Consider the following 12420-nt stretch of genomic DNA (forward strand, 5'->3'; position numbering starts at 1 on the left):
AATCATTCCTGTCTCATCTCAACCCCTGCATCTCAACCCCTTTCCTCTTATTCTATCTTCCCTGAAAGAAATCCAATGGCTAAAGGCCCAACACAAAACAGTTTAGCTGCTTAAAACATCTGTAGAATGAATGCTCTGGAGTCTGAACTCAAGACCTGTAGCAGGGCGAAGCCTCTTCCGTCAAAGTGAGTTCTACCTAGGACTCTGGCAGGAAGTTAGGATTCCTTTAAAGTCTCCTCCTTAGTGGCCACCTACTTTGGCATTGGTGGAAATCTTTTGTGAACCGAAAGTGGATGTGTATTCACTAACTAATCCATGACCCACTAATTAAAGAATGTGAGTTTTAATTTCAAGAACTCTGGAGGCTGGAAGGATGAGTGATGAGAAGGTGTGGACTCCATATCAAGTGGCAACTCCCTCCTTCCCAAGCAATTGAAGAGAAAGGAACAGAAATAAAGTGACAGGGTGAAGATTCTCAACATAGAAGGATTGCCTTTTAGGCAGTGAAGGTAGGTCAGGCCTTCAGATCTGACAGGACAGAGAAGTATCAGCAGAATCAGCTTCAAGGAAGTACAGAGGCTGAAGGTGACAGCAAGCCAGAGATGGAGACAAAATCAGAGAGAACGCTGGACTTCAGCCGCTCTGTCCATATAACTTTAGCACACACCATTTCCTGTGCTGGCCAGTGGAACTGTCCTAGCCAAGACATGCGTGCCTCTGAGATGTGAACCAGATTCCTTCACAATTTGGTCCTAAATTTGAGGGCAATCACCTTCTTATCAACTGAGAAAGAATGGGTTGAAAAAGAATTGTGAAATAAAATTAAAGAGCTATAATTAGGAAATTAGGGTTAGAGCTAAGGAGTTTCCCAAATTGGGCAGATGTTTCAACCAGAAGAGGTGGGAGAGAGGCTTCCATTAAGAGAGGGATCTCTCAACGTTTCTTCTTTTTTCCCCTCAATGTTTCTTGTCAACACAGTGACATATTTCACCCCTGCCTTCCCAGGCCCCCAACTTCTAGCCCATTTTAAGAAAAGGAAAATTCAAACACACACACACACACACACACACACACACACACACACACACAATTCATGAAATATACTTTAGAGTCCATCTAGTCTAATCCCATTTATTTAACAAATGGGAAAGAACTTCCTTGGTGGTCAAGTGGTTAAGAATCCACCTGACGATGAAGGGGACATAGGTCTGATCCCTGATCCAGAAAGATTCCACATGCCTCCTGACAACTAAGGCCACATGCCACAACTGCTGAAGCCCATTCATCTAGAGCCTGTGCTCCACAAGAGAAGCCACTGTGATGAGAAACTCGTGCACCACAACTAGCAAGTAGCCCTAGCTTGCGGCAACTAGAGAAGGGTCCACACATAGCGACGAAGACCCAGCGCAGGAATGAAATAAATAATTTTCTTTAAGTGGGAAACCTAAGTCTAGAAAAGTTATGTGGTCCCACAGAGATTAAGAGACTGATCACCTACACACAGAGAATAAGTAACAAAGCCAGGGCCAAGTCTCCTAACTCTTTTCCATTTTCCATTGTTGCTTTTTTTAACCACCAGTCCTGGCTTTTCATCTCAAGCTCATCCGTCTTGTTTTAATACAGTCTCATTTCTGCCTCACTCTACCCCTGGAGAGGTAAGAACAGGATATGTCTGTTCCCATTTATTGTCTCAAAAGACCACCATTCTTCTCTCCCTGTCTTTCCCCTTGTTCCCAACCCCCAGCTTTCCCAGGCTTCTCCCAACCTCAGCCCTCTCTCTTCAGCTTCCAAATTGCCCCTGCCTCTTGGAGACCCTTCCTCCTCACTCCTCTAACCCCACAACCCCTTCCTACAATCTCTGAGTTTGATAGAGACAAAAAAAAAAAAAAAAAAACCCAGATGCTTTGGCAGCGGGTGAAGGCTGGATGTGATCTGCCTCCTACAGGAATGCTATTTAAAGGGGCGGCCTCACAATCCTCTCCCTCCAAAGTGACAAGAGAAAAGCCTGCTCCTCAATCTCTCCAGAGCTGCAAACTCAGCTCAAGTTAACTTCTGACTTCCTCAACCTGCACCCTGGCCTGCTGCTCCTTTTTCCTATTCAGGTGGGAGGGAGAGGACTTGACAACTGAGGTGTGGGGGCCGAGGGGGGACTCATCTTCGTCTCCTTTGATGACAGGTACTTAGGAGGAGCAGGAGGCCCTGTGGGGCGGAGGACTGGAAGAACACTCTTCCCCCAACCATGTGAGTGACTTCAACCACGTGCCAGCTTCTTCTCAAAGTCAAACTTTGTTGGAAGAGAACTGATCTAGGCAAGAGAATCTAAGGTTCCGGAACTCTTGTCCCTAGAGGTGGCCTCCTTCCCCACCGAGTGTCCATGCTTAAACCACATGTGTTCTTTTCCTCCCTGGCCAGTGCCAAAGGGTGAGTTTCCCCTTGGCCAAGCCCAGGGATGTCCCTCCACCCCCACCCCCACCCCCTGCACATGAAGGCTACCCTCACCCACTCACCTGACTGAACAGCGTGGTGAGGGACAGGGGCTCCCCTGCAAGCATCTCACCCCCAGGTCTGGTGGGAGGGCTAATTCTATCTCATTGCCGCAAACAAGTTAATGGAGTTTTTAATGAAAACACTGCACTAATGAAAATGCTGAGGCTAGAACCTACTCTCTGACTGCAAGACAAAACAATCGGGGTCAGAATTTCTTTTTGATATTCATTCCGCAGTTCCTTTTAGGCCTGAAGTGAGCTGGGGATCTGAGTATAGAAAGTGGCTCATCATGGACTGCATCCCAGACTGTAAGAGGTCAGAGACCCTCCTGGCTGAGGAAGGAAACTGCCTAAAATGCCGATGGGTCCTGTTAACTCAGCTGTCCTTCACCACAGTCACCTTTTGTTAAGGTGGTCAAGGCCGCATGTCCTCACCCTCTTCTATTTTTCTCACTCTAGGGTCTCTGGATTCTAACAACTAAGTCTTCCCAGATGAAGAGGCAGTCGGGGCAGGTAGAAAACGTCTAGGGCTGAATGTCATCTTTGAGTCCTAGTTCCGAATGTACTGATAAGCATGTGACCTTCATTAAGTCATTTAACATCTCTGAATCTGCATTCTGGCCTGAAATAGGAAAGCCTTCCCTGGTTACCCTGCACAATTGTCTTAAGGTTGTGAGAGCACTTTGAAAAAGCATATGTGATAGAGAAGTGTGTGTGTGTAATGATATGTTTATAAAAAGACATTATGTCACATGACAAAATTTTATAAAAGGAGAACAGATTTGTGTTGCCAAGGGCTAGGGAAGGGAAAGGGGATTGTGGGTGGGACATAATGGAACGATATGAGGAAGGCCCTGTAGTGATAAAACCGTCCTATATCCTGACCATGGTGGCAGATGCCTGAACCTACACATGATAAAGCTGTACAGAAACTAAATACACACAGTGAAATGAGTATAAGTAAAACTGGAGAAATCTAAATAAGAGCAATGAATTATACCAATGTCAATATCCTGGCAATAGGGACAGGGGATAAATTTGGAGATTGGGGTTGATAAAGTGCTGTTAGCAACTGTGATTTTAAAAAATATATAAACATGAAAAAAAAGTCCTGGTTACAGTGGCATAGGACAGTTTTGCAAGATGCTTTCCTTGAGGAAAACTGGTAAAGGTACACAGGATCACCCAGTATTATTTCTCAATAAAAACTGTAATTTAAAAAAAGGTATTATATGTCTACTCTCTATTCCCCTGCAGCAACTTGTCTTGCTGTCCTCTGGGACGTTCCTCTTAAGCATTCCTCATGCATATGGAAAAGGGATCTCTTGGCTCCTCAAACAGAGGATCCCAGTAGAGATACAAGTGAGTGCAAGGGGAGCTGCTCAGATACTTCTGAGCTTTCTCTTCATCAACACTTCCCTCAGTCTCAGGAGGCCTGACCCCCGATCACTCCTTAGAACCTAACATTCTTTCCAGAGCGCGGAAGGACAATTAGCTGATGCATGGCGCAGGACCCTCCGATGCTTCTATCCTAAAGAGTAGACAATTGTTGCTAAGAAAAACTTGTGTATTAATTATGGGTACCAAGTTTAATAAGGATTGACTAAGCCTGGGTCTCAAGAAATAAAGATCAAACACACACATATCTAAAAACAGCTAACAAATAGCTTTAATGAACTCCGGATGGATTTGCTGAAAACGAAAAATTGCTTCCCTTTTATCCTGGAAGTATAGACATGACCCTAATTAATCAATTAGTTACTTTTATTTGCCCATTCCAACCACTCCAGACCTGTGACATATATGATCTGTCGCTCCAGTCCTGCCTGACACAGAAGTGATGGATGCAGGGGGCCACTGTTTCCTGCCAGGGAGTTAACTAAACCTAGTTTAGTGCTATCTTTAAACGCCTGGGGCTTTGTGACACTTGAAATTCTAATTAGTGCAGGAAAGGGCTAGGTTGAAACAGCTTGTACTCCCTCAAGTATACCCACTCTCAGGGCCCTGTAACCTAATGAGGTCTGTGAAATTTAAGATCCAGAAGAGAAATCCCTGCCTGGAGCAACAGCTGTACCCAGGATGACAACGGGATTTGGGTTAAGTTAGTCCCTCCAGTTAGGAGGGAGAATACCCCCAAATGGTATGTGATGGAAACTCATGTGACACTGGACCAATTAGTTGTCCTAGAATTACTCTGGACTGACCCTCTGCTCTGGTTTGTGGCGATGTCAAGGAAAAGAAGGTGGGGTTCGAGTTAGAGATGTGAGAACTTACTCGTTACCTACAAGGTGTGGTAGGGCAGGTGAGGAGGTGGGGGGAGAGTTGGGGCAGTGAAAATCAGGATCCCAAGAGCACTTCCTCATTGCCCCTGCAGGCTGGACAGCTGGAGGCAGACAAACAGACCCACGACTCCTAAAAGAGCCCACACAAAGGAAAAAAGGGGTTCCTCTGCTACGACTTGGCAGTGCAGTAGGAGCGGGCTGAATGCTTGCTGAACACATTTGGAAAAGGAAGAGAGGAGATAATCGTCCTAATGAATGTGCAGGAGACAATAGCAGCTCCAGTGGGAGGGTTATAAGCTCATTATGGTTTAATATGATGATTGATCATCTCTGCCCGCCAGCATTATCCTAGAATAGTGATGAAGGTCGGAGAGACCCATGCCAGTCAGAGCTCAAACTCTAGCCCCCAGAAGATAGAAAACATACTTGAGGGTCACATTTTTTTTCATTGTAAAAATTCATACACCTGGCCCCAACACCATAACTCCTTTCCATGAAAAAAGTCCTCCACCCCCTGCCCCAGTTGGCCCCAATTCTCTATGGTTTTTCATCCCTGGGCTGTTTCTCCACCTCCCTCTTCACCAGTTCTGGCTGATCTTCTCCCTAGTGACCCCACCTCATTCCCACCCTCTGAGAAAATAGCCACAGCTTCCAGTGCAGCACGGGTTTAGGTAGGTCCAAAGGCCTTTCAGTGGGTACTGGCCGACACTCGGTTCAGGTGGAAGGCCCGGGAGACCTCCCGATAGGCATTTCGAAGCAGCACATAAGGAAAACAGGACTCCAGCATGTCCAGGGTCAGGAAAGAGGACTCCTCCACCACCTGGAAAAGAAAGGGCCAAGGGAGATGAGGACCCCAGGTGGAGCATCCACTGTGACACCCTGTTCCTCTTCATTTGGTTCCCTGGGCCCTCTGAGGCCCTTAGAGTTACAAGTAGATGGGGTACCAAGGCACTTCTCACTTCGTTTCACTCTCAGAAAGCAATGTTCTCTTCAGCTCCATTATAATGACCCCTGTGCCCCTCCTCAGGGTTATATGCAGGGCTCAGAAGCAGAAGGCAGGAAAGAACCACTTCTCTAGGGCAGAAAAACTCCATTCTCATTCTGGATGCTAAGTGAGATGTGAGTGGGCAGCACAGATGCAGGTAAGAATGCATAAACGTGCTAATGACAAAGCTCTGCGGAGAAAAAAATAATTACCACTGCAGGCCAAGCAAGAGGAGCCCTGGAACCCACACGGTTTAGTCTCCTCCCTCCCTCAGTACAGTGCTTGGGGAACAGTATGGATGCTGTATAAAGGAGCAGGCATGATTAATTAGTTTAATTAGAAGGCCTGTGTGCTGTGGAAATCCCTGCAGCCCCCACAGCCAAGCAGAAAGATAGATCAAGATGCCTGGGTAAGACGGAGGGTAGGGGGCAGGGAGATATTGTCGTAGAGCCGTACAGCCTGTCTTGGACAGGAGGGTTTCCTTCCCTGAAGAAGGAATGGGGTGTCTTTCCTTCCATACTCTCCTCAGCCAAGAGGCTGCGGGACTAAAAAACACTCTGGAGAGAAGTGTCCCGTATCCTCTGGCAGTTCACACAGATGGGCCTTCCCAAATATGTCTGGGGTTTCAAGTCCTGAAAATTCACTCAGGAAAGAGATCTACCATCTCTATTGTAACACTTTTCTCTCTCTGAAGTCCTTTCAATTTTTAAAATTTGTAAGGTGCTGCAATACTCAAACCATGCACACACAATCCACACAACAGCCTCAGAAGAGAGGACACCACAGGCTGGAGGAGAGAAAATCCACCCGTAAAAACTGTAGCTCTGATCTCAGGTTGGATGGCAGAAAGAATTTCTTGCTAAGCAAGATTTTCAAAACCTTAAGCCAGTAAAGAGATAAGATCTCTTTCCCAGGATATGACCCTCGGGTACGGGGAAATGAGTGATGGCTTCAAGAAGGATCCACTGGTCCAAGACTTCTATTCTCTGCTCTGTTAAGCACAGAAAATCACAGGGCTCCCAACTGGAGGAAATTCACAGCAGTGGAAACAGCTCGGGAGTGAAAGCCAAGAAACAGGTCCTAGTCCCAAATCTGCCCATGTATTTTGGGGGAGACCTTGGATGTTATCTCTCCCTCCCTCTCCTCGGTTTCCTCACCTAGGAACCGTGAGGACTGGACTAACTGTCAGCATCTGATCTGTTTCTGACACCTAGGATTCCATGAGTCTATGAGAGAGTCATTCCTTCCCCCGTGAAACCCACACCAGGAAGTCTGACAATAGTGGGGGTGGGCACTGCCCAGGCTTGACAGCCAAGACAGACCCTAGGGAGAGAAGTGCCTGAACAGGATTTGGGGCTACATGAATAGCCTCTTTACGCAGAACACAGCTCCTTCCCTTCAGTCATTTCCAATTTCTCTGTGGAAACATTTGCATTTAAATTGCTTTGCAGCAGCTAGTCCCTCTGTCTCTTCCCTCCTACAAAAAGTGCCCGGTCCTAGGGCTGTTTCAGCCACTCTGCAGGCCTGTGATGCCACAAGGGGCAGACACCTTGCCACACTTAGGGGGGAGGGGGAAATGCAAAGCAGAGGTAGGAGGCAGGGCTAAGCAGCTGTACAGAATCACCTCCAACCTCACAGAGGTGGAAACTATCCAAGGAAATGGAACAGGCATGCCTAAATCATCAAGAAACTAAACTGAGCAGCAGAGAGGGGCAACATTTGTTTAGCATCTATTATGTACTAGGCACTTTTATATAAACTGTCTCATGAATCCTCACCCCTCTAGCATAAGGATGTGAAAGTGAAAGTCACTCAGTCATGTCCGACTCTTTGTGACCCCATGGACTATACAGTCCACAGAATTCTCCAGGTCAGAATACTGGAGTGTATAGTCTTTCCCTTCTCCAGGGGGTCTTCCCAACCCAGGGATCGAACCCAGGTCTCCCACATTGCAGGCAGACTTTTTTTACCAGATGAGCCACAAGGGAAGCCCAAGAATACTGAAGTGGGTAGCCTATCCCTTCTCCAGCATATCTTCCAGACCCAGGAATCGAACCAGGGTCTCCTGCGTTGCAGGTGTATTCTTTACCAAGAATCCCTGAGCTATCAGGGAATCCCATCATAAGGATAACTGCCCACTTTTAAGGGTAAAGAATCAGAGTCTCAGAAAGGTTAATTAACTTGCCCCAGGTCATGTTGGGCTTCCAGGTGGCTCAGCAGTAAAGAATCCGCCTGCAACGCAGGAGCCACAGGAAACTTGGGTTCTATCCCTGGATGGGGAAGATCCCCTGGAGGAAGGCATGGCAACCCACTCCAGTATTCTTGCCTGGAGAATTCCATGGACAGAGGAGCCTGGCAGGCTCTCTATGGGATCGCAGAGAGTCAGACAGGACTGAAGCGATTTAGCATGCACACACACAGAGGTCATACTGCTCTGAAGACTGTGCTCTGTCACCTTCCTTCGGCCCTCCTTGGCCTCCTCTGCCCTCTCACCTCCTCACCACACCCCCACAGCCTCATGTCCATTCTCTTTTCTTCCTCATCATGACCCTTAATCAGCCCAACCTAGGCCTTTTCGAGCTAGAGAAGCTGAGACACAGATAGCACTCAGTGCCTGTGTACTTAAAGGAGACCTAGAGGGAGTCCCAGGCATGCCCGCCCCTAATACTTGTGGGCCTGGCCAAGAGTGCAAATGGAAGCCCATATACCACATGATAAAATATTATATTCTTTCTTGCAATATTTGCAACATGTATTCATCCCTCAATATCCAAGAGCACTGGCAGGGGATTAGTTCCCAGACCGCCTGTGGAACCAATTCAGGGGAGAGACCAGAAACTGTAGATGCCCAAGTTAGTTTTATAAAAAGGCATAGTGAGTGTGAGTGTGAAGTTACTCAGTCGTGTCCTACTCTTTGTGACCCCATGGACTGTAGCCCACCAGGTTCCTCTGTCCATGGAATTTTTTAGGCAAGAGTACTGGAGTGGGTTGCCATTTCCTTCTCCAGGGGATCTTCTCAACCCAGGGACTGAACCTGGGTCTCCCGCATTGCAGGCAGATGCTTTACCATCTGAGCCACCATGCAAGCCCAAAAGGCATAGTACCTGCATATAACCTATGATATCCTCCCATAGTCTTTAAATCATCTCGAGATTACTTATAATACCTAATACAACATAAATGTTATGTAAACAGTTATAAATACCATATAAAGGCTATGTAAATAGTTGCTGGTGTGGGCAATTTGAAGTTCTGCTCTATGGAACTTTCTGGAATGTTTTTTAAAAGTTTCAATCCATGGTTGGTTGAATCCATAGCTGAGAACCTGTGGATATGGAGGGCTGAGCATACCTTTACGATTTCATGGAAGACAGGTTTGAATTAAAAATTCTTAGACCCCTCAGAGTTCTGTACCAGAACAGGGAGAAGGGAGGGAATCAGCCTCCAGCCTGGCACCCTTCTCCTCCCACCCCAGTTTCGGGGGTTTATAGACACACATAATCTTCCTGTCTGCACATCTAAACTCCAGCCATACATTCCATGGGCTCCAGAGCACAGTCTGCCTCAGTAGGATGGACTCGAGGAAGTACAGTACAAGCTCTACATGTGGGCTGGAGCTGCTCGGGAAAGAATTCTGAGGCCCGAGAAGTCTTTGGGGGGAGCTCTGAGGTGGGGCACAGGCTCCAGGTGGGCCTGTCCTCTCCCCACAGGCCAGAGGAAGGGTCGCTCAAACCCAGGGCCCAGAGCAGGAGCCCCTCCTGCCCACCTGTAAGTGCAGAGCTAACCTGGGGGATCAAACTTCAGAACAAGAGTGAGTAACCACGTTGAAGAGGGAAACGGGATCAAGAGTAACAGATTTTTTAAAAGTTAACTGAGTCAGAGTTCCCAGAACTTTCTACCAAAGAAGGGGAAAGGCCAGAGCTTAGGAAGCAGAAGAGATAGCAGGAGCTGCCTGATTCGAGTCCCACCCAGTTCCCTGCCTTACAGCTTTTCAGCTAAAAATCCCTTCCCTCTTCTGGGCTCCCCTCCTCCTCCCACAGTTATACTCCCCCAGTTGAACCTTCTTCATGGTTCTCTTAAGGACAAGAAATACAGCGGTAGGAAGTGGCCAAGTAAAATCAAAGATGCACTGGACAGGTAGTTATGGATGAGGGACATCCCCATCCATGAGCTCATCCCTATGGTGGGGGTGAGCTGTCCCACCATATCAGACTCAAGAACACCGCAGGGAAAGTGGCCCAGTCAGCTAGGGGGCGGGAAGACACGTCCTGCAGAGAAATCCTCAAAGACGCTACCTTGGGATGACAGGACAAGTCTAGAATGTTAACCAGAATGTGAGGGTTAGACCCCTTCAGGCAGAGTTAAGCTCTTAGTTAATGCTTTCGGGTGATAACCACGGTAGGAAGCCAAAGACCCTATAGAGGATCCTCCCTCTGGCCCTTCCTCTAGACCAGCTTAGAACAGATACATACCAAGCGCATGAGCAGAGAAATGGATTCCCGGTTCCTGGTTTTAAGCTTGTCAGTCTCTTGGCCCAGCTGCAGGAGGCTGACAGAAGCCACCTGTAAGGGAAAAATTTGTAAGGAAGCAGATTTTTATGAAGGTCAGAGTAGGACAGCCTCAGGCTACAGGAAGTCAAGAGCAGATCAAGGAGGTGAGTTAAGAAGTGCTAGGAGGCTCGGAGTGGGAAAGCGGTGAATCCCCCAGGCTTCAGAGACACACGCTGCCTCCAAACTAGCCAGTGCAGACAACAGGCGGTTGCCAAGGATGCTGGAGGAGAGGTAGTAAGAGGCGAAGAAAGAAACGGCAACAGAGGCAGGTGATACTGTATGCCAAGAGATTAATCTCTTTTCCGAGGCGGCCTCCAGACACCACTGTCATCAGACTGTTTACAGCTGACTCCCCACCCGACTAGAGACAGAGCTGGGCCGCTGACTCAGACACAGTGCTTTTGGTATTCTCCTTCTGTCAACTCCCAAATGGCTGTCCTCTCCGTTCACCTTCAGGTCCCCAATAGATCAAAGAGAAAGAAAAAAATGTGACTAGTTGCATCCCAGACCCAGGTTACCTGTGTTTAGCAAACAGAGAGGGTAAAAGAGGCAGTAGGGGGCTGACTCTCTTCTCACCCCATCTTAGAGGTCTGGTGTGAATTCTCTGTATATCTCAGATGCTCGAAGCCCATTCTGTCTGGTCTGCTATCCCAGTTGAAAGAGAGACCCTCTCACTAAGCTTCCAAGTTCCTGACATGTACTTCTTGGGACCAGGGTGAGATTCCCTAGAGAATATGATCTACTGTTTCCTCCTAAAAGGAGACGGATGAGGCTCTAGTCTTTTAAATCAGAGCTATGCTTTGCAAAAGAATAAGGCCCCTTCAAACTGGTATTCTGTTAACATCTAGAGGGATGGGAGGGAGTGGGAGGTGAGAGGGAGGTTCAAGAGGGAGGGGACATACGTACATCTATGGCTAATTCATGTTGATGTATGTCAGAAACCAACACAATATTGTAAAGTAATTATCCTCCAATTAAAAACAAATTAATTTTTTTTAAAAAAAGAATAAGCTCCCTATTGCTGAGAATGCTCAAGCAGTCAGTGGGCATTGGACCACGTATCAAAGAGTATGGATGAGATTCCTCCATGGAGGATTTAGAATGGAAAGCTCTGGGACCTCTTTGAACAATGGAAAGAGATTACTTATTCTGTGTTTTTCCAGAGGCAAAGCTTAGATCAATAGTGAGAGTTGCAGGGAGTCAAACTTCGGCTAAAAAAATTTTTTAACAACTTCTTTCAAACAAATGGAACATAACCTACAGTAAAATCAGCTTCCTGACTGTGAGTTCCAGTCCCTAGAAATCTAGACCAGGGGACTCTCAAAGTAAGATCCCAGGACCAACATTACCCAGGAACTTGCTAGAAATGCAAGATTTTCCAGCCCCACCATTAACCTACTGAATCAGAAATTCTCCACGTGATTCTGATTCACAATGAAGTCTGATCATTTGAAAAAAGTTTGACTTTTTATCAGTTGTTAGAGTTGAAAGGAGCCTCATAGATGATAAAACTCAGTGTCTCAAGAGTCTATATTTTAACAAACTCCTCAGGATATTGTAATGCATACCAAAGAAGTACATCATGGATTTGGTTTAATATCTCTATTTAATAAGTGGGAAAACTGTGGCCTCAAAAGTTTGGCTTTTCAGAGACCATGCAACTTCTCAGTGGCAGATCCAAAACTAAACTCAGATTTGCCAACTCTTAGTCCAATACTCCTTCCAAGTATTGGGCAGAGGCTGAAATACCAGCTGTTAGGGAATTTAGAAAAAAACCGCCTTTCACAAAGCCGTCTCTCACTACTTAATAAATAAGATGGGAGGTTAGACTCTGAGGCCTGCTCAATAATAACTGTCTATGGATTTAAGTCAAACCACTTGCCACCAGACTTCACAATCGTCCATTCCTTATAACCTAGACACACTCACCACGAGAAATTCCTTGAGGTGAGTTTCAATGTTCTTGTTGTAGACTGTGAAGAGGGCAGCAGATACCTGGATGATGGCTTTGGTCAAGCAGTGAATATTGTTGCTGTAACCTAGATTATTATTGACAGAGGGGGAGAGAAAGGGAAGGAAATTGAACCACGCCAGGTGACCCCAACTGGTAAATTCCC

The 12420-nt window shown here is 46.7% G+C and overlaps 1 protein-coding gene across 2 annotated transcripts in view; it reads right to left on the reverse strand.

The window, feature by feature from the left end:
* Positions 1 to 4133: 4133 nt before the first annotated feature.
* NCKAP1L (NCK associated protein 1 like) overlaps positions 4134 to 12420 on the reverse strand; it is a 67154-nt gene continuing 58867 nt past the window's right edge. For both annotated transcript variants that reach the window (XM_070454350.1, XM_020916050.2), the window contains 3 exons: positions 12233 to 12342; positions 10226 to 10315; positions 4134 to 5588 (listed from right to left, as the gene is read on the reverse strand). In XM_070454350.1, coding sequence (XP_070310451.1) covers positions 5457 to 5588; positions 10226 to 10315; positions 12233 to 12342 — 332 coding nt within the window. In that variant the 3' untranslated portion in view covers positions 4134 to 5456. The remainder of the gene's footprint in view (positions 5589 to 10225; positions 10316 to 12232; positions 12343 to 12420) is intronic.

The sequence above is a fragment of the Odocoileus virginianus genome, chromosome 24 (genome assembly GCF_023699985.2).
Source record: "Odocoileus virginianus isolate 20LAN1187 ecotype Illinois chromosome 24, Ovbor_1.2, whole genome shotgun sequence".
In the NCBI taxonomy this organism is placed as follows: Eukaryota; Metazoa; Chordata; class Mammalia; order Artiodactyla; family Cervidae; genus Odocoileus; species Odocoileus virginianus.